Source organism: Coturnix japonica, chromosome 1 (genome assembly GCF_054131305.1).
Source record: "Coturnix japonica strain WE chromosome 1, WE-NBRP24, whole genome shotgun sequence".
Classification (NCBI taxonomy): Eukaryota; Metazoa; Chordata; class Aves; order Galliformes; family Phasianidae; genus Coturnix; species Coturnix japonica.
In genome coordinates, this window is record NC_140663.1 from 54844087 (window position 1) to 54865554 (window position 21468).

At 42.4% G+C, this 21468-nt stretch overlaps 1 protein-coding gene across 9 annotated transcripts in view; it reads right to left on the reverse strand.

Annotated features, from left to right (window-relative positions):
• Window positions 1-21468, reverse strand: part of IQSEC3 (IQ motif and Sec7 domain ArfGEF 3) — a 100072-nt gene that overhangs the window by 46328 nt on the left and 32276 nt on the right. For 7 of the 9 annotated variants that reach the window (XM_015865782.3, XM_015865756.3, XM_015865773.3 and 4 more), the window contains exon 2: window positions 12857-12937. In XM_015865782.3, coding sequence (XP_015721268.2) covers window positions 12857-12937 — 81 coding nt within the window. Of the gene's footprint in view, window positions 1-12856; window positions 12938-14675; window positions 14784-21468 lie in introns of those variants that run through there. The other 2 variants (XM_032445422.2, XM_085521225.1) reach the window with 2 other exon arrangements.

Below are 21468 nucleotides of genomic sequence, written 5' to 3' on the forward strand. Positions count from 1 at the left end.
AGCCATAAGAGACTTCAAACTTCCAGAGATGTCAGAATAAAATCCCCTAGATAGTACCATATGGAGAATTAGAAAAAGAGGTCAGTAGCAAATGCCAAGAAAGGAGAGTCCAGACCTCAAGTCAGCAACAATATTTCTTCACTTTGTCTTAAGACACATCAGTGTCTCCCCTGTCCTCTTTCCTCTCCCTGCTCAGGAGAAAGAAAATAAAACAAAAAAGGAGAAAAAAACCAACCAACTGCTGAGTTAGCGGGGTCCAAAGTGCCTTTTCAGTTTACTTCATTTCAGTGTTCCCTGAGGATACCCATAACATATGGTGAATGGGTTGATCAGAATTCAATGAAAAATGGCTGAGACAGGCTTGATAATATATTATGGGATCTTTTCAAGGTTCAGAGATTTCTGACATGCTGGGTGCCTGAGTGCAGAAGAATTGCTTCTGATTTGCTTTTAAGTTCAGGTTTTAGGGTGACTTGGAGGCAATGCTCTTTGGGAACATGCTGGAAATGATGGAAGGCAGAAGTGTCTCCTGCCAGAGAGGCAGGGAACTTGGAACTTGATCTTGGCAAATCATCCACTGCCAGCCGAGCTGCAGCTTTCTCAGTCTCCCCCAACAGAGGCCAAAATAGGAACAAGATTCTGATTTTGTCTACATTCACGTAACACCTTGCAAAGCAGTGGCAACAAGCCATCTTCTCACACTAGTTTTACCCAAGAGGAATTAATGATAATTAACCAAGCTCATTACCCATCCCAGAATATATTACTTCTTTCATAAAAAGTCTGGCACGCACACCTGTAAAATGGATTTGACAGTACAGTACGGTTAATATACTGGAAATGAATTAAATTCAACATCTTTTAGCACAGGCTGAAAACGGCAAAGTATTTTTAACACTGCTTAAAGTGGTTTTAGTGAGATGTATATTAAGCAGATGGAAAATGTAATAATACTAAAAAATGTCTCCAAATCCCACAGGGTCCAACATGCCAAAAGCAGAGCTTCCATTTCATATTCGATAATTAAACATGATACCCACATACTGTGTAACTCTCACTTTATTGTGTTGTTTTGTCTGCTGCTGCAGAATAGTACTGTAGCGGCCAAACTTTCCTGATGCACTTCCCATTGTGCAAACATGATTGTGCAGGTATCCATCTGAGCTGGCTGCCTGTCTGAGAGCCAGGATCTCCATGGCTAAATTCAGCCACCTGAGTACTAGTATTTCTGTTTGTTCATGGAGGAGACAGGCTCCTGCAGAGGATGACTTGGAAGAGCAAAGACTGCTCGAACTGAATGAGAAGTGGTGAGAAGACCCAGACCAAGGCTGCAGACTCTGCAAGATGGACTGGGAAGAGGTCCTACAGCCTGTCACTGCAGAGGGGTTACTTGTCATTGCCTCAAACAGGGCACCTGTGTTTATCACTGAGGTGTGAAAAGCACTAAGTGGAGAGTGAAAGCACAGGAGGCCCCTGTCCTGCATGGTTTAATTACTTTTGCTTTAACCTCAGACCTCTCTTGCCTCTGCAATGTTTGGTAAACACGACCTTTTAGAGGAGGAAAAAACAGATGGCATCCTGCATTAGTGTAACTGCCCGCTCAGCACCCCGGGAAAGAGAAACTTGGCTTCTCAGCAGCAGTCTTTCTGCCACTTCGACTCAGATCTCTTGGCTCCTCATCCCTAAGGCAGGTTTAAACATCACTGAATTCGCTGACAAAAGCCTGCCGGTGCAATCATGCAGAAGATAGAATTTTACTGCTAAAATGAGATGAATTCAGGGCTGGGAGACAGGAGAGCCTCTACAAGGGATGGCAGCCTTGCATATCCCCTCAGCCCATTGCTCTCCTACTTCAGCTACCTGAGATCTGGGTCAGAGACACAACTCTAGTGATTTATAGACCTAGGTAAGGGCTTCTGTGGTCTTCTTTTTCCACCTGTTGTTGCAGAGCATGGGTTGGAATGAACCTCTGGGTTCTTTTCTAAGGGACTGGAGACATTGATTATTGAAGGCAGTGAGGGAGCTACTTCACAAGAAGAACTTTGTGTAACACAGACACATTTTGTAAATATTCTCAAATATATCAGCTTTTTATTTATTTATATGTTTGGTTTTTTTCTTGTGGTCACTGCAGCCTAGTAAAAAGCTACTATTTGTGTAAGACCAAAGAGGAGAAAGCCTAGTCTTCCTCAACACAGAGAGTAACAGACTCAGATCACCATACTCAATACAATCAAAACAACATTCATTGAATTTAGGAAATCAGATCTGATCCAGTGTGTTAATGTCCCAAGCAAGTTTAGACCTAGGGCTTTGGGTTGGCCTATGGCTGAAGGCCAGGATGGAAACAGCATGGTTACAATTCCTTCCTCCTTTCTCCCATCCAGTGGCTACCACCACAGCCTTGTGCAGTAAGCCCCACTTTTCCATGTTGTAACCTACATTCTCACTGATGCTTCCTTCACATCCTGATCCACTCCATGCAACTTCTCTTTCTAGAGAGAAATTTCTATTCTAGAGATGTATTTCTACATCTTGGCATTCTTATTTGGAAAACAGTATCTTAGCAACTTGCTCATCCGGTCACATGAGCTCAGATTCCTCCAGGGCCACTTCAGCTTTTCCTCCTTTTCAGGAATGAAAATGTTTTCTATGCCTATGCTTTGTACTCAGACATGAATCTTATTGGACAAGATCACTAAGAAAAATAGGACTTTGACACATCCAGTGCTATTGTGTTGTTGAGCAGAACCACGACTGGTAATGAATGCCATTGCATCAACAAACTCAGACCCTCCATAAGTCAATGGAGGATCTACCTTTAAAAATACGATATATTTTTAAGATAACTCATAACATGCTTATTAGATCCAGATGTGCTATAACAGCATAGCAATAGTTTTCACAGTGCAACTCTTCACCATCCTTTTTTTTCTTTTTTTTTCTTTTTTTTTTTCTTTTCACATCTTGATTTACCACTCTCACATTAGTGTATTGTGAGAAATTGCAGGCATCTGTTATTTTCTGCAGTCACACTAGAAGTGATGTGCAGAAGAGTAAATGTGCAGAAATGTGTACATACAGAAACCTACCCTCATCTTCCCTCATTCCCCAAAAGCTCAGATAAGAGAGAGAACAGTCAACTCAGATAGACAGGCAAAAATAACATCAGCACAACCTGTTTACGTGAAAGCTGCAACACACCAGTTAGGAACATAAAAAAGGTTACACACAGATCTTGTCACTGGGCACATGGAGTTCCCTGTAGTATGATGATACAAAATATATATATGGGAAGAACTAAATTACTAAGAAAAGATTATTAGAAATTGCTAGAGCACACTTCCAATCTGTGTGGCCAGAATTAGGTACTTCAGTCTAGAATGCAAACAGTCTGATTTACAGTCATACAAATTGGCCCTTTAGTTTACACCTCACCATAATGAACTTTGCGCAGACTTGACAGCTCTGAAGACCACAACCATTTGGTATGGACTAAATAACCTATATATCATCTTGGTGACCTGCCTCCAAATACCCAGAAGATAAAGCTGTAGTTTCACAGGAAGTGGGACTTAAATCTATAAAATTAACAGCATTTCTACTTCATCTTAAATACAGTATTAGCAGTTCGTAAGAAAGGGCAAAATCTTGCTGTCTTACTCTCTAATGTTGTCATCCTCAGTACCCTCATTAGACATCTTAGGAACTTTCCTCTAACCATGAGTCATAAAATCATAGAATAGCTTATCTTGGAAGGAATCTCCTCTCTGTCTCTCTCCTCATTTTCCCCTCCACACTAACTTTCCATTTAGCTGATACAATGGCAGGTTATCCTGTAGAGCAATGAAAGTGTGGAAGGCTTTAGGAAATGGGCTAGGCATTTCCATTACTAGAATATCTATGGGTAGGAATCAGTCAGTTCCTCTCTACACATAGAGTCCTCCTTCTTGCCACTTATATCCCATCCTCTGCTCCTTTGACCTCACTAGCATCATTCAATAATACTGCATTTCACTTTCTAGGTTCCATCCAGCTTCTACATCCACAAATTCAAAATGGAGGATGGGGGGGATTTTGGCACACGAATCTCGCTTGGTCTGAGTTCCTGTTTACGTCTTGATGCTTTTTATCAGGATGGTCTTTTCTCACAGAAGAAAGAGGTAGACCTCAGCACTTCTGCAGTGCTTCTAAACAGGCAGGATGACAGTCCCAAAAATCTGCCATCTTTTTTTACTCCTTCTCCTTCAGCTATCCAGATAGCTGCAGAACCCAAAGAAAGAGGCTTTAGCAGTTGTACAATGTGTTCTCCTTCAGCATCTCAGACTTCTCAGTTCTTCCTAAAGAATGTGAAAGCTTGACAGGCAGAAGAAAGAACGTGGGAACACAGGCGTGTGTTTGATGGGGGGGTTGGTCATGGAGCTGGTCAGAAGATCAACCTGCATAGGAGTGAGTTAGTATTGCAGAGCACAGAAAAAACAACAGGCCTTTGGATTGACACCACGCTGCAAGAAACTGTGTGATAAACGGCCAGAACTTCATTGCTGTTGCTGCCAAAGAATGTTGGCATGAACAGGGATATTTCTGATTTATCTCCTGTTCCTATGTTCTTGTTCCCTTCTTTTTCTTCTTTCATTTATGCCTTTTTTTTTTTTTTTAACTTCCTGCTTTTTCTGCTACCTTCTCATCTGTCATTCTCTTTGAGTAGCGTGTTTACCATTGTTCTTCCTTTCAGTAGCTCTACTTTCATTCTTGGGCTTAATCTGTCTTCCTTTCTTCGTTCAATGGCTTTTTTTTCCCCCCATCCCTTTGCCAAATTCTCTGCCTTGTAAGCCACGAAGAAGTGTGTGGACAGAGGGTCCACAGAAACCACATGCTGAGTTCAACAGGATACACCTCAGTGCACAAAAGATCTGTAAGTTTAGCAGTGGGGATAGGATCTTGACTGATGCAGATCAGGTCAGTTGATAGCAGTAGGGGATTACAATGAATGGCATTAGCTCCAGCGCAGTCCATCTGCTATTACTTTATCAACCGTCTGTGACCATTTTTCAGTGCTAGACACAGGACTATTTCCAAAGAAGCCATCACTTCTCAAGCAGCTTTGTGGCATTATCAAACCAGAAGTACAGAATACAGAAACTGTTAATGTTGCATTCCACTGGTCCTGAGAAGTTGTCATGTTATGGACAGAGAATTCTTTGCAATGCAGGGCAGAGAAGATGATGTTCACCTGCAAGTCATGAGCGCATCACCTAGAATTAAAGCAATAAATTGTTCTAAACAGCTAGTGAAGGACTCTCACTACTGTGTGGTTTGGCTGTGATCAACTCTGTTTTACTGACATTACCACTCTTTTTGGCCCAGAAAATGGGAAGTGTTTCATGTGGGAGAAGAGTACTTGATTGCAACTCTGTATTCCCCTAAGGCAGGATTCACGGAGGTAATAGAAGCAACAGGGATGAAGAAAGGATTGGAAGGACGCGTGACCATAGAATGTCTGGATACAGCCTCAGGCCCTCAGTAAATGTGTCTGTAAGTTATACTTGCAGCTTCTAAACACAATACTTTGGCATCTGGATAGAGAGCTGGTGTCTGGATAGGGAACTAGGAGATATGGTTTCGTGGTTTTCTGTAGGTATGAAAAAGGGAGGACAGTTGGACTAGATGATCTTGTAGGTCCTTTCCAACCTTGTGATTCTATGGTTCTACTTCAGACTGTTTTCATTTGACCTCTTTCTCCTGCCATCTTCTTTAAGAAAGGTGTTGACAGAGGTCAGACAAACAAACCAATGTGATAGGAATGCTCCAGCTGCTGTAAGAGATGTTTTTTGAAGAGCCCACCTAGACCTCACTGTGCCTCTTCACCTTCATGTTCTCCATATTTGCCTGCAAGTGGCTGCATCAGCTGTTTGAGACAAGAATCAGAGAAATGCCTGTGTGGAAGATAGTGTGAAAATGTTCAGTCCTGCTAGATCTGCATCTGAAAATCACCTCCTGTTTCCTTGGATGCTTCCAGAAAGAGCAGAATTGCCAACTATATTTCCCTGCAAGAGATTCCCAATGTTGTTGGTAACTATGATGTTAGGGATGTTCTCTGAAACATTTCTTGGTTATAATTGTGTTTTCATATTTCCCCTAAATCTACATGCACTAACTACCCTTGTGCTTCTGGAATTATATTTCTGCAAAGCAATTAATACTGCTGGTCATGCTTGTATAAAACACCCATAAAAGCTTAGAAAGAGTTCCAGTCTGAATCTAGATATAACTCCTGACCCACATCTCTGTGTTAGACTGAAATAAAAACTCAGGCAACTGTGATCCTGGGGAATATTTATGTGAACTTTGCTGACCCATCCCTGCCTGCTTGAAGCATCTCCACAAACTCCAACTGTAATATCTTGAACAGAGGATTATTAAGTCTACAGGGAGGAAAGAATAAGAAGTAGATGAGCTGTTAAGAAGCAGAAAAAAATCCTCCCTTCATGCCTGTGACCTCAATAAGGAAAAGAAATGAGAAAAGAAGCACAAACCGGATGTGCTAACAAAGCAGAAATGTTGCTCAAACTCCTCCTGTGTATTTTCAAAAACAGTGCTGTGGAGAGCTTCAGCTGGAATGAAATTCAGACAGAAGAGCTTTGCATATAAATTCTCTCATCTTCAGAGCACACAAGCAACAGTCCATGGGTATGGAGGCTTGCTTGTCACAGGCATGTCCAGGTGCTGTAAGCCTGACTTGAAGTGCTCACTATTAAGAATCAGAGGATAATTCAGCCTCCACGATCCACTAATTCTGGGAGCTTTCACTTGACACTGCAAGCTGGGGGGCAATTAGTCAGAGTTATTGTGCTGTTTTGTGTGATAGGTTATAGATTTGATTTGATATAGACTAGAATCATTATCGTGCTTCACACCTGGGCCACAGCCACTGAGTGCTTCTGAGCTGAAATGAAGCACTGACCTCCAGGTTATACACCTAATATCTTGCCTGCAATCCTAAGCCAGAAAGGCTCATTTCCCATTTCATAAACTGGATTTGCATTCTTTCTGATGAGGTCAATCTTTCACAGGTTCAGACACAATGTTGTGCAGCTCAGCTGTTTTCCTGTAATGCTTTAAGAGTGGTGGATACTGGTGGAAAATTATCATTATCCCCCCCCACCCCGAGATGCTTTGGTGGTATTTTAAAAGAAGAATTAACTTGGAGAGCAGTTCAATTCCCATAAAATTAATGGCCCTTGATCTTAAGGGTTACTGCAGTCACAAGCTGAACAGAGTGTTGTGGCTTTCTCAGGAGGTTCTGATTAGCAGTGCATTTAGCATGGCCCAGGCTGCAGCAGAGGGGAGCTAAAGAGGGACATGATGCTGTGACTTGTGCAGTGGATAATATTCATGGCTCTTTTGTGCCCGTGCCTTCTAGAAATACTTCATAGGATACGGAATCAATGCATGTTCTGTCTCTGAACAGTGAGTTCAGGTAAAGACATATGAAGAGTCAGAAACAGAAGTAAAACAAATCAGATCTTGTTTATAACCATGTGTTGTTGTTTTTTAAGGTGTAGCTTACTGTGATGCAGCTCAGAATGCTGTGAGAAGAGAAGTCTTAGGGCTTGATTTCAAAGAACTGTCTAAAATCTGCCCATCCACTTTTCACACTCCCACATGCAGCAGTGGAGCAACGAGTAAAAAGGGCCTCTTCCAGCAAAAAGAGATATTTCCATTTGAATACTTTGGTAACAGTCAAAACAGGACAATAGGGAGTTTCATCAGAACTGCAGGGAAGGATGACTTGGAGATGCATCCAACGATTTTCATGTCTCCTTACCACTAATTGGTGCTGTGATGCCAAGCAGTAACCAATCCGTAACAGCAACTAATTCCGAAGGCTCTTTAGAAATGAGTACACAGCTGTTTGAAGTTTAAACTATATTGAGTTACAATTTAATTGGATCATAATCATGAAGCAAACACTTGCCAGTTGTGCTGATTGTGTTTCAGCCCTGAACTAAGCAACACTATCCGTACTGAAAAGTTATATCTCATGAGAAAACCTTTTGTACAAATGTGAGCAGAGCCTGCCCAACTTTTCCATAAATGTTTCAGATCCCAGCTCTTGTTCAAACCCCTGATCTCCTCTCCCTAGGAAGACTATGCCTCCTTTCCTTAAAAGTAGGTCGGGTCTCACCAGTACTTCTATCAGATAGCAAGTACCATACTTCTCCCACAAATACAGGTGGAACATCACTCCTTCCCAAAGAATTTTCTGAGGTCTGATACTGCCCTTCAGACAATTAGATCCCATCTCATCACCTGGATGGGATCTGAGAATAATTCAAACTTCCAGTGCAGTCCCCACATCTATTGCCCAAGCAGACCTGCCCCAAGCACTTATGTTTTATGTAAAACATTTCCCATACTGGAGCAGAGGTGATTTTTCTGCTTATTTCCTATTTGGCACCACAGGCAAGTCAGAGGCAGGTACCAAAAACCCTGTGAAAGGCAACTGAATGAATGTACTCTTCCCTCTAATTGTGACTCCACCATTTCCTCTCATTACACTAATAGAAACAAATCTTTCTCGTCTCAGCACTATTATCTCACACAAAAGCAAATGGTATGTAATCCTGTTAGAGCTGGGCTGCTGCTGGACACATTTTAAAGCCATTGTTAAGGGACACTGGTCTCCACTGTGTGAGACTGGGAGAAGTGGCAAATGCAATTACGAGGCTATTCAAATGCTTAGAATGAAACCTTGCCACTAACAGGCAGAAGCCAGTGAGAAAAAGAGAAGTTGCTTTATGAAATTATAGGGTATAGCTTAATAACAGTTTAATCAGCACCTCAGCAAAGGTGAGCTTCTGCTGTGCTTTCATGGACTCTCCTCATTCCCCTCAGCCTGATCTTTGGCATCTCTAGTGGAAGGCCCAATCTGAAAGATGGGTTATGATCATGAAGCCAGTGGTGCACGGGTCCACTGCAAAAAATGGTTGTCCATGCCCAGTGTTTGCACAATACTTTGAAACAGAGAGGCCTTAAGCAGAGCTTGGTGACAGCAATCTTCCTGCTGCTGCCACCACCTCACACTGTAGTTTGTCTCTGGGCTTCCCAGGGTGGACTCTGGCTTTCACATCTGTCCCCTAAAGCTCCTGGCCTACAACATCAGCTCAGCAGCCAGGTGGGAAATTCACATCGCTAAACTCATGAAACTACAACACCCAGCTCCATTACCCACAATGATTAATTCATGTACTGGGGGGAAGAAGGCAAGTGGCAGTCAGTGAAGCAGTGCTGAATAGTATGAGTGAGAATGATTGCAATTGCTTCATCAAGTTGGGCTCTGCCGAGTGGTTAGATGCTCATCTGTTCCCAATCATTCCTACCCATGTGAAGCCAAGGCTTTTTCAACTGGATGGGTAGCAAGGAAAGAATCAGAAATCTAGTGGGACAAACAACAGGGAAGGCAACACAAAAAGAACAGACAATGACTATAATAAAACACAAGCAGAACCAAGCTTTTTTTTGTAGGCCAATTGTAACAACAAACCTCTTAGAGTTTCTTTCTCCTTCTGACTGACTCTTGAGCTGTGTGGCTGCTTTAACTCATCTGTCCTGAAGTCCGGTGATCTTATTGCCTTGAATTAGACATCTCTCTTTGTCTTCACCTTCCCTGCTACGCTACCTTCCAGTTGCCCCTGTTCCCTCTGTCCCCCTAGATGAGGTTGGGTTCTCAATGATAGCAGGACTGTTCTTGCAAGTCCCAGAAGGAGATGATGTGGGTTGAGGTAAGGTTTTCTGGTAGAGGAGGAGACATCAGCTGATCATTGCTGGAGTCTCTGAGTCCCTTGAAGAGACGAGAGTCACTTCCCTGTTTATGCTCTTTATTAGTCCCTATTCTCTTTAATCGGCTTAGACTGATGAGCCGAGGCAGCGGTAGGGATCAGCCAGGCTGTTTAATTAAAGGATTGCAGCTCAGCCCTGCAGTTTGGGGGTTTGTGTAAATGAGCTGCAAGTCCATTATTTAATCTGCCGCACTGAGAGGAGTTGGGGCATTAATGAAGCAAACTCTAATTAAAACTAGACTGTTGATGGTTATTAGTGGCATCAGTTCTGACAGGATTTATCTCATTTAGGGAAATGCCTGATCAAGAAGGGGAAAAAGAAAGAAGTAACCTGAGCTGGTTTATCGAATTCACCACAACACCACTTGTGACCAGTTGTCTTCTCAGTGGGACTCAGGACAACTGCACAGGGAGATGCTCTGTCACAGGCTCTCCCACCCAGAGTCCCAGTGGTCTTATTTAGGGATTTTCCTGGCTCACCCAAGAACTGATTGCCTATTCAGGCTGTCTTATCCACATATTTCAGACTTGATTGACTTTTGGTCTGCCTCAGTTCAATATGGATCTTGCTCATGATTTGAGCAGTGTGACAAGCTCTGTAAATGATCTGATGAGCCATACCAGAGTAGCTATAGGATATAGACAAGAGCTCTGTGGTGAGCCTGTGGTTTCCCTGTTCTGCTATTTGTCTTGTCCTCCTAACTGCTCTGTATATACAGCTTCAGGAATCAAGCATGCCCATGGAAGACCGCAGGACCTGGCAGAGGCTAGGAGATGAGTTCTGTCCAACATAAATTTGAGCAGTGGGCTTAATAGTCCTGCATGTGCTCTGCCTTTTTTCCTGGCACAGTGTGGGAAGCGGGGATAATCTTCTCACCTGAAGCCATCACACACAGAGATTGCACATAAAAGCTGCTCCGTTTCAAAAAGCAAAAATCTGTGTGACTGTTTCTTGTCTTCAAACAGTCATAGTGGCTTCAATCATTTTCGTCTCTGCACAGAATATTGAGACACATGCAGACAGGCTTGGGGCTTCCATTTGGGCTTAGGACATTAGAGATGGAAAGGAGAAGAAAAAGCCTTAGAAGGAAAGTAAGGAAAGCAGAAGTCCTGCTACAAGCGAGCATGGGAGCAAGCTACAAAAGACAGCCTAGGCAACAGAAAAAAAGGACAGATGAAGAGCAGTATGAGAGGCTCCTCAACTGAAACCTCAAATGCAACATACTATAGGGGTCAATTTCATTCATCTCCCCTTTTGACTTCCCTGATTCAGACTCATCTTTGGATGCAACATGCCAAGTGGTTAAAATATAAGAATAAATTATTGCTCCTCTTGGATTTTTCTGCCAAATCCTAAGTGCAAACTTATGTGGTTCCCAGAACAAGGAGGGCAGACAAACTGAGGCTCAAGGATGGACAGGGCCTTTGGCGTGATTATCCCAAACACCTGATATGTCAGCATGATGAAAAATACACTAGATCTTAAGACACTGAGATAATGACAGCCTTGTAGAATAAGAAAATGCTAAAAACTAAGTTTCTAAGTTGATCAGAAATGAGATGGGGGCTGGGACAGATCAGAGCCAAGGAAGAGGGTATAGTGACAGCCAGCACCTCTTCATCTGCTATGAGATACAGCTGCAAACATCTCATGAGGCTATCACACAACCTTTACCAATGTTTGAGAGTCTGCGGCACAGACATCACAGGGTGCTAACCCTTCCATCTTCATACATAGATGGGCATCAGGGGTCTTGCTCCTTCACTCTGTCTCCAAGTGTAGGTTAACCCTGGTTTTGTATATACACAGACATGCACACCTGTTATCTTCACAGCTATCCAGAACCCACACTTTTCCTTGGAAGGAAATCAGAAATCACAGCCTGCTCCAGGGTGGAGAACAAATAAGAGAAACATCATTTCAAAAATACTGTAGCTTTGCTACTGCTATTCAGCTTCCCCATTCTGTTCAGAGCCCTTCCCAGTAACTTAAGCTTCTTATACCAATGCCAAAGGCCAGATGTAAAAGTCTAGCAGTATGAAGTGGGAAATCCTCAAAGAGAAACCCGTTTACTATTGACAGGAGGGTGATGAGGCATGAGAAAACGGAGCAGGCCTGTGAAATTGAGGCGTAAGAGGCAGAGAACAAGATGGCAGAAATGCAGGAACAAGGTGAGCATAGAAACTATCTAGTATGTGAATCCTGAGTGCCTTTGATGCTCCTTGGAGCCCTTGGTTTTGGCACCAATGTCCTTCACTAATGATGGACAGCTGCAACAATTGCCAATGTGCCCAACCCTGGCTGCATTGAATAGAAGTTGGTAGCAGGTAATAGCTCCAGTCTATAACTGACCATCACTGGCAAGTTCAAACCATTTCAGCTGTGTTTTCTGTTAAACTGTGCCCCTCTGCCTCAGGCTACCTCAAACCTAACAGTTATTGTGGACAAATAAGATCCCAGTGGAGCATTTCTGAGAGATCAGCTCTCACTCCAGGCATATGTAGGATGGAGGAAACAGATACCATGTATGCCCCAGCGTGAGTCAGAACACTGAGTTTATTTGATGACTTTTACTGTAGGTTAAATGCTACAGGTTTCTACTACTGTGTGCCCAACCAACTTATAATGCAGGGTTACTACTTTGAAGGAGAAGAGTGAGGCATGTGTAAATCACCATCAGAGTGATGAAGGAAAATACACAAGCAAATACACAAATGTGGATATGAGATAATCAGAGCAGATGTTGGAAGGAAGGCTGAAAGCTTGTACTGGAGGTGCAAGGATATGTGTGAGTTGGGATCAGAGGGGGTTGTATGCAATTACACTGAAGGAGTAATATCTGGGAGTGAAAAGGGAGGGACAGTCGTGCAGGGGCTGAGGCGCATAAGGGAGAATGAAATAGGATTGGTGTGTATGGTATGTGTGTTTTGTCTCCCATCAGTGAGACACTATTGGGAGAGGAGAAAGCAGAAGAAGATGAAGAGGAAAGGTCTATCTGGCAGTAGTTTCCCACCTTGGTGAAGAGTCTGGAGATGAAGGCTTCTGCTCTGCATCAGCTGCTGGGCAACAGAACTGGTGCAAAACAGTTTCATTCCTGTAAGAAAAAGAAACACAAAACGGTAGCAGGTTAGCATTCGTTTCATTTAGCAGAAAACTTACAGGAGAATGTCTTTCCCGAGGCTGTTCCAAGGGGACTGTAACATCCAATACTATTGAAAAACAAATCTGATTATTGAATGAACATTATGTACTCTGAGATGGTGGGGAGCAGGAGAGGAGTGCACAGACATTTTTTTCCTCTCCTTTACTCTTCCCACTGCTGATGTCAAGCTGTAGAGAAGAGGCAAAACCATTCAAACAAAACGTTTTCTTTCTGTCAGTATCTGTCCCATGATCCCATACATCTCAAGAAAACATTTTTGCCGGGTCTAATGTTTATTTCATTTGGGACACAAATATTTCCTTAGATGTGGGCTTTTTTTAGATATGTCTCCTATACATTTTAATACAAAGAAGCTGATTTTTTATCATAAGAATGGCTGAAGTTACTCTGCAGATATTTCTCTTGAAGCCTCTCTAATGCACAGAAATTGCCTCGGCACATCGGTATTGAGCATTGCCAATAATAGCAGTGGAAAAGGAGCGTAACAAGAATAAGAGGGTGTGCTGTGACCGTGAGGAGAACAGAAAGTAGGAAGACATCACAGCAAAGAAAAACAAAAACATAAGTAACAAGCATGAGGAAAACAAGAAAACAAAAAGCTAAAATTGTTCCTATTAGATGAGAAAGGCAAAAGAATTCATCCAAAGGAAGAAAGCCTAAACTTGAGTGACTTGCTCTTGGGTTCCTTGCCTGGAAACATTTGAAAGGAGCTTGGTTTTCAGAGGTACTGGGCTCTTATCACAGCACTGGAATCCAGTAAGAGCTGCCCAGCATCTCTGAAAATTAAGATAGTTCCATAGACACTTAAGATGTCAGTGGCAGCATAAATCAATAGTCTACTTTTAACACCCTGACCTTCATCAGTGAAAGGGAGTCACATAAAAGACACAATGGCAGGGGAAAAAGTACTAGAAGAATGGTAACCACATGAGAAGAGGAGGAAAAAAGCATGAGACACAAAGCAGGTTGAATCCTCAGACAGCACAAATCACTCTGTCTCTAAGCTGGTGGAATAGCACTTGGAGCTCCATTCTCAGTGCCACTGTAGAGAACCAGAGCTCAAATGGTGTCATCTTTAAAAAACATTTTTGCCGCTTCTAACCTGGGCATAAGCAGTAAAACCAAGTCTCCTGGTTTGTCATGGGGTCCCAGGTCATTCCAAAGGCTCTGGAATTTCTGTCCTGAAATGTGAAATTTATCACCTCTTTCTTTATCAAAATATGATGGAGATGGCCACAAAGATAGCTAAATTACAGGCAACAATGATCCTGTTCCCAACCATCCCCTTTCTGCCTCTCAGTTAGCTCAGTGTAACAAACTGCTTAGTTCTTCTGCTTCCTTTGCTTCCAGTGCCCTGTCAAAGAGAATCTTCCCTTAGAAGCAGCACAGGATTAGCAGAAGCAACACAGCAAGGTGAAGAGGGAAGCATTAGCTTTACCTCACTGACCTCTGTCCATGCCCTAGGTTCCTACCTGTGACACGCAGCCTGCTGGAAAGGAAGGGACATGTTTGTGTGACATACCAAATTAATCTCCCGATCTTCCATTTCTGTAACTACCCAGATCACATCCCTTCACTCCTGCCAGTTTTGCTGTTTCTCATTATGTTGCTTCTAATTCAAAATTATCGTATGGCAACTACCTGTCTGTCTAGTGTGTCCATAAATTACCTGTGTTGTCTTTTTTTCTGAAGCAAGTGGTGGGTTCACTTTTGAGCCTACATTCAAGCAGACTCACACAAATAGTCAAGCTCCTACATCTGGTCATTCTGCTTCCAGCTAGAAGTATCTAGAAAAAGAAAGGAATTTTCTGATAAAATGTTGTTTTTGCAGAAAATGCTGAATCATCAGACTGAAACTATCTGGTGACATCTTGGGTTTGATAAAGATTCCTAAAATCACAAAGTTTTGCCTGGATTTCCTGGCAGGCTGCTTGAGGTTCATACCTCCATATCCCAAATCAATAGCGTGGCCATGCAATACAAGCAGCCCTTTGGACAGGTCCATGATTTATCCAATATTTCCATTCCCCTTGCTCTCTGTTCTACCCAACTCCCAAGGCAGTAATTCTGAGAGCTGGTTAGCCCAAGAAGTGTGGAAGACCTGTGCCAAGGCAGTCAGATCAGCAGAGCAGGCCTGCAGTCATGGACATTGTCATCTGCGGTGTGAAAATGCACAAGGCTCTCAGCTGATCCAGCAACAGCTGGGGTTCATTCTGAGAAGCACGTTTGGTTTCTGAAGTGTCATACATTGTCATTTCCTACTGAATTTCATCTCCACATGAAGCAGTGGGGAAAAACAATCTACTTTCTGATAAAAATAACAACACATTTTGTGATACCGAAACCTTCCAAAATATTGATAACCCAAATTTCGGCCATCTTCAATCATAACACTTCCCTAAATGAGCTACATTGTCCTCTGCCTTTATTCTAACATCAGATGCATCAGTCAGATTGCTAATGAAATATAAAGAAAGCAAACAATAAGGACGAAAAAGCAGGTATGGACGACTAGCAAAAACAACAACAACAACAAAAACCCCAAGAAACAGAAGCTTTTATATAGACGAAATGCTTTGTTAGTCAATCATCAGGATACAAACAAAAAATAAAGGGAAACAGGTAAAGGAAGAGTGGTGCTAAGCTGCAGGACTCCAGACTCTGTATTCTGTGGATATTTTAATCAAAAAAAAAACACCTCATAGACACTTTTCAGAGAATCAGGATGTACTGAGCATTGCAGCTGTACAGTCAGCCATTGGCTCTGGTTCTCATGCTCTCTTGTTTCTGTTTGATGTTAACCTTGGATATTTTCTGCTCCAATCAGTTCTTTTGAACCTCTGAGATCCCAAGATCTCAGGAGTAGTTGCACATCTTACATACCACAAACAGATGTTGATTATGCCTACAGACAGAAATTGGCCTCTGGGCCATTTGGAGCCACGACACCCAAGGAGAAGTCCCCATGGAGATAAGCAGTAGGCATTGCTTGTTAAATATATGCAGTGTAAATGGGTGCTTCTAAACAGCTGAAAGTTCTCCTCACTGGTGGCAGGAAAAGATGTCTTCTGACTGCTATTATATCTGAATTCCCCAAATACCCAGGAGCAGCTGCAACTTTGGGTCTACTCACATTCTTCTTTCACAGCTTGCATGTCTTTCTCTTTTATCATACTCAAGACATAGGGAGTGAGTTCCATCTTGGACACTATACCCTGTTCTTTCTCCTCTTCCTTTCCACCTCTTGATCCTGCATTTATCTGATGGTTTGCAAATCTATGTAAAAACAAAGCCCTTAACTTTGCAGCATGGCTTGCATAGCCCAGATATGAGATGGGAGAGGAAGAGTTAAAGGTCTGCGGAAGATATGGACCTGTCTCCCCTCCCCCCACCACCAATGAGAAGACTGTATTAATTGGTATCTGGACAAAGCAGTTTTTATCTGGGTGTGAAAGGCAAGTGCCCAAACTAAGGAAAGCAGCTGTCATTTTAACACTGTGAAGTCTTCAGGTAAGATGTCATTTTTGGTGCTCTGATTGAAGAGGACCTTGCAGTATTATAAAGGCTGGCAAGCAATGCACCTGAGTGACCAGGAGAGGTGGAGCCAGGATCCACCTCATTTAAGGGTTGGCTTACTGTTATGTTAGTGTTACAGTCATCTCTTTGGCCCCCCCACAAAGAAAACTTGCAACAGAAAATCCAGCTAGAAGGAAGGGTGTTCTGGGAGAGTGAACAGGTATTGAACAGTCAAGCGGAGAGGAACAGCAGTGTTGAAGTGCCTATGAAGGTAAATGCTACCAGCATCTTGTGAGTTACAAGCAGAGGAGCAGCAAAGGACAAGGGTGAGCAAAGCTGCAATAGGAAGACTGGGAACAGCCTGAGCCTGTCAGAGCTTTGCTCTGTCTAGCTGGGACACATGCTCCAGAGGCAAGTATCTGACAGTCCAGACCTATCTTAAATGCAAAGGAAGTTGTGTTTGACCCAGTAGTAACCTGTGTTGTCAATTGAAATGTTACCCTCCTCTATTCTGAGAGAAAACAACTCCCTGAGTTTTATTTAGCTGTCTTTAACATTGCTCCTGACAAGAGGCATCCTCCAGCCAGATGCCTGCAGCTTCAGAGGAGGGTATCAGTGAACAAACTGTCCGGACATAGCATTTCCTGTTCTGTGACAAACTTTAGAAAGGCCTATGCCAAACCTTCTGGCTAGTATGAGCTGTCTAGTTGGCTTAAGAGTTAGTGTTACCTTTCTGGCTTCTTAGAAAGCTGGACTGTGCTGCAAAGAGGCCCTCTGACTCTTGTTACTTAGTCTTTACAGCTGTGAATCCCAAAGAGCCAAACCTCTTTTCTCTTAAAAACTGGTGTTGTGGAGGATTTGAGAATTCGGCTCCAATAACTGAAAGTCTCTGTAGCTACTTAGATTGTAAACCAAAGGGCCAGGACTTTGCAAACTTTCCCAAAATTGTCATAATGCTGTATCTTGCCATAAAACAAGCTCTTGGGGCTTTTGTTCATCCAGTCTTACTGCCCATGTTAAGCATCAGTGCCCACTAGTTTGGTATTAATGGTAGATGTTCTGGGATAGAGATGTTCAACTGCTGAAATCTGTACTAAGGTAAACAAGTTGTCATCTTCTTCCACTACCCAAATAAGAAAACCCCCAACCCAGATAGCACACAGAAATCTGTGTTGCTCTGTGTTAGCCAGAAGCCAACTTCAATTAAACAAATATCCAATATGGTCTGTTCATATAGACAAAGAATAGCTTTCTGTTTTCCTGCATTAGCAATTTTAGACTACAAGATATGCTAGGACAATACAGAGTGAAAATTTCTCTCAGTGGGAGTACACAGAGCATGCTTCTCTAATGTGCTACATCATCTCTCTGTTGCACAATTGCTGTTGTACTTGTATATTTATGCCTGACCAATCTGCTGTCTTTCTATAATGGAATGATAGCATCAATAAACAAAAGAAGGGTGAACGATGTAATCTATCTAGACTTCAAGGTCTTTAATATGGTCCTACATCACAGTCTTAACTCTAAATTAGTGAGATAGAGATTTTGAATAAAAGCTAGGGGAATCTTGACCCAAATAAATACATATATTTTTTGTAACGCTGGATATCTCAGATTTCCTGGAACCTATTACTGTTTGTCTTTTTTCATATAGCTGCCATGAGAACAGATGGAGCCACAGAAAAGCATAGCCTAGAAGGAGAAGATTAAGGCAGAAAGAATCAAAGGAGAACAGAATTCATCTCATGTGAGGTCTTCCTAGCTGTTATTCCTTGTAAGACAAGGGCTGGAGAACCATAAACAGGAACTGTTTAACAGTGGTAAGTTTACAAGAAGTCAGTTGTACAGTGCTACTTCTGCCTCTCCCCAGATGTATAACTCAGTGCTACCCTTACCAATGAAGCTGTGATATATCCTAGCTAAGATTAGCTGTAGGTCTTATTCCTTCTATCACCTCCCTCTTGTGTTAGATCTATTTCCGACTCCATTAAACCTGTAATGTTATAGGTGAGATCTGATGGAGGCTGTGTTTTCAAAAGAGTTCCTTCCAGCAACTCGATGTTTCTTCCCTGTCCTACACTACTCATTCTGAATTATCCTTGCTAAAGTTTGTTTTGATTTCTGTTCTCAGTTGTAAGCCATTACATTGGTGTTTTGGAGGGAGCTGAGTACGGACAGAGTTTATATCACAGGGGAACTATGCGTAATTAAAAACAAACTAAAGGTAATTTCTGGACTTCTCTGAAGTTGGATGGAATCCATGTAGTTATTGGATTCTGCTGATGGCAAGAATGTGACAAGATTCAGAGAGGAACTGGACAACTTAAAAACTATCCCACTAGGAAATTTAATGCAGATCCTTCCCAAAGTCAGTATATAAGACTCAACTGTTTCAGCATTAGAAGGTTTTTATTGGTATCCCATGGCTATCTACTGAAACTTTTACTGCTCTTTCCTTTTGCACATCTGATGTTGGCTATCTCTGAAAAACAGCTACACAATCATGAATCTGACTGCCTGTAAATCCTCTGTTAGAGGGCAAGGGTTTTAGAAGCCAAAATGCTGCAAGTGTGGAAATGCAAGGAAAAAGCTGTAATTGTCATTTTATTTTACATTTCCAGTAATAAAAACAGCCTCAACCTGAGCATACATAGGATACATCTTGGGAATGGACTGATTTAGTAATTGTCTTCTCTAACTTATCAAAGACTTCTGAAGTCAGTCCAAATATGCCCCAGTGTTAATCCCCAAAGAGTAGAATGAGATTGAAGCAGTCTGAAGTCAAATTTACATGATAGATTGCTGAAGACGAAACTACAGCAAAAGAAGCAGGTGGAAGAATTGTGCAAAAGATGATGCTTTGGAAATTGTGTGGGTTGGCCCAGCAAGTTCGAAAATATACCTTTAGGCTAATTAGCTTCTACTTGTCCTTTTCTAATGTACTCAGTATCTATCGTTTTTATAGCCGCAGCTATAGAAGGGGGGAATTGACATGCCAGAACTGATGTGCAGAATCGAACTCTATAACCAGAACTATGTTATAAAGCAGGTATGTGTTTATTCAGCACTGGGCACATGGGGGATCACTCCTCCTATCATGTGCACAGATAGGCAGGAGCATTAGAAAGTTACAGAGCAAGCATATACATATGCAACAGATTTCCAAGAAATCATTAACATATTCATTGTTTTTCCAGGAAGTCATTTACATGTGGTCCCTCCTACTGATGTGTGCACAGTTTGTAGTGGGGGTCTCGTTCTGATGGTCATTGGGATAAGAAGTCTTCCTCAGGTTGACCTTCCTTCTTTGACCCAGCTCCTTCACTCAAACCAGTCAAAAACAGTTTCTTTGGCTACCTTTCCCTTATGTTTGTCCAGCTGCATTGTCTTGAATACAGAAATGTCAACATGTCCCACTGGTTCTTTTCTTCTGACTTTCCCCAAAGCCTAGGATACTTAATCTTCATGTGAAAGGCCCCTATTTACCTGATTCCTACTTTCAATTCCCCCCTTTCTTGTAGCTCTGCACTCCAAGTTCTTACTGCTTCCACATCTTCATTGGAAACCTCTTAAGCAGCAGTGATTATCTTTAGTCAGTACAGGAAGGACATGGAGCTCTTGGAGTGGGTCCAGGAGAGGATCACTAAGATGATCAGAGGGCTGGAGCACCTCTTCTATGAGGAAAGGTTGAGGGAACTGGACTTGTTTAGCTTGGAGAAGAGAAGGCTCTGGGAAGACATCATTGTGGCCTTCCAGTACTTAAAGGGAACATATAAACAGGAGGAGGAATGGCTGCTTACAAGGGTGGATAGTGATAGGACAAGGGGGAATGGTTTGAAACTGAGACAGGGGAGATTTGGGTTAGATATTAGGAGGAAAAGCATGAACTCTCATCCACAAGTCAGCTAAGTCAGAATCAGTAATATATCAGGAGACAAAGAATATGAGCTGTGGCCTTTTGTTTTCCAGCTCAGTAGGGCATGTACCCCTGCTACAGACCTGGATGTTTTCCTTCTCTTTTCCTGTGTTGGTTCCTTCACCAAGGATCTGGGCTCCAGAGTGCTATCAAGAGTGAGGAAGACTGGGAAGATGTCACCTGCATACTCACTTTATTCAGGGAAAATTGCTGCTGACAAGTCCATTTTGTTACCCTGAAACACTTGAAGGAAATCTAATCCATTTGTTAAGTCTACAAGGAGAGGCTGGGCTGACTGCCAAGATTTCCCCTACGTGCTAGAAATGGGCAAGAGCAGAAAAAGGAATGGAAGGATCTGCTAATATTCACCCAGGCCCTGGGAGTCAACTAAAGAGAGTCCAAGCTTCTGGGTTCAGTTTTCCAGGCAGCATCCTTGTGACACCAATAAGGAAAGAGCTGGACCCACTGCCATTATTTCTTATGGTGTGTTACTCTTTGTGATGTTTTTTGACCCTTGGTGCTTCAGCTTAAGTAACCTACTTAGGGTGAGGTAGGTATGATATGCTTGCTCTCAGTTATCTATGGACTAACATCACTATAACCAGTCAGAAAGCTTAAGATTAAATATCTACTGCACAGAAACAAGTCTGTTGTGTAAAGCAGTGATCACAACATAGTGCACACATACACAGTGCATTTAATAAAAGGCAGCAGCTTGAACAAAAACAACCAGGTTTGGGACACGCAGATAGTCTAGGAAGGAGGTAGCTACTGAAAGCTCTTTGTAGAAGGGGAGTACTTTTATCTCTGATGAAGCTACGTTGGTGTCTCTTGTAGAATTACTATCCAAGGAAATTCTCTTTAGGTTTACAGGGATGATTCTCATGCTCTCCTATTTGCCAGCAGAAGCAATTTCCTCAGCAGCTTCTCTTCTTGCTATTAATTTCTTTCCTAAGGCATAGTAGGAACAGGGATGAGGGAAGTGATTGTACTTGCTAAGCAATTCCCAGAAAGAAGTTTCCAGGAT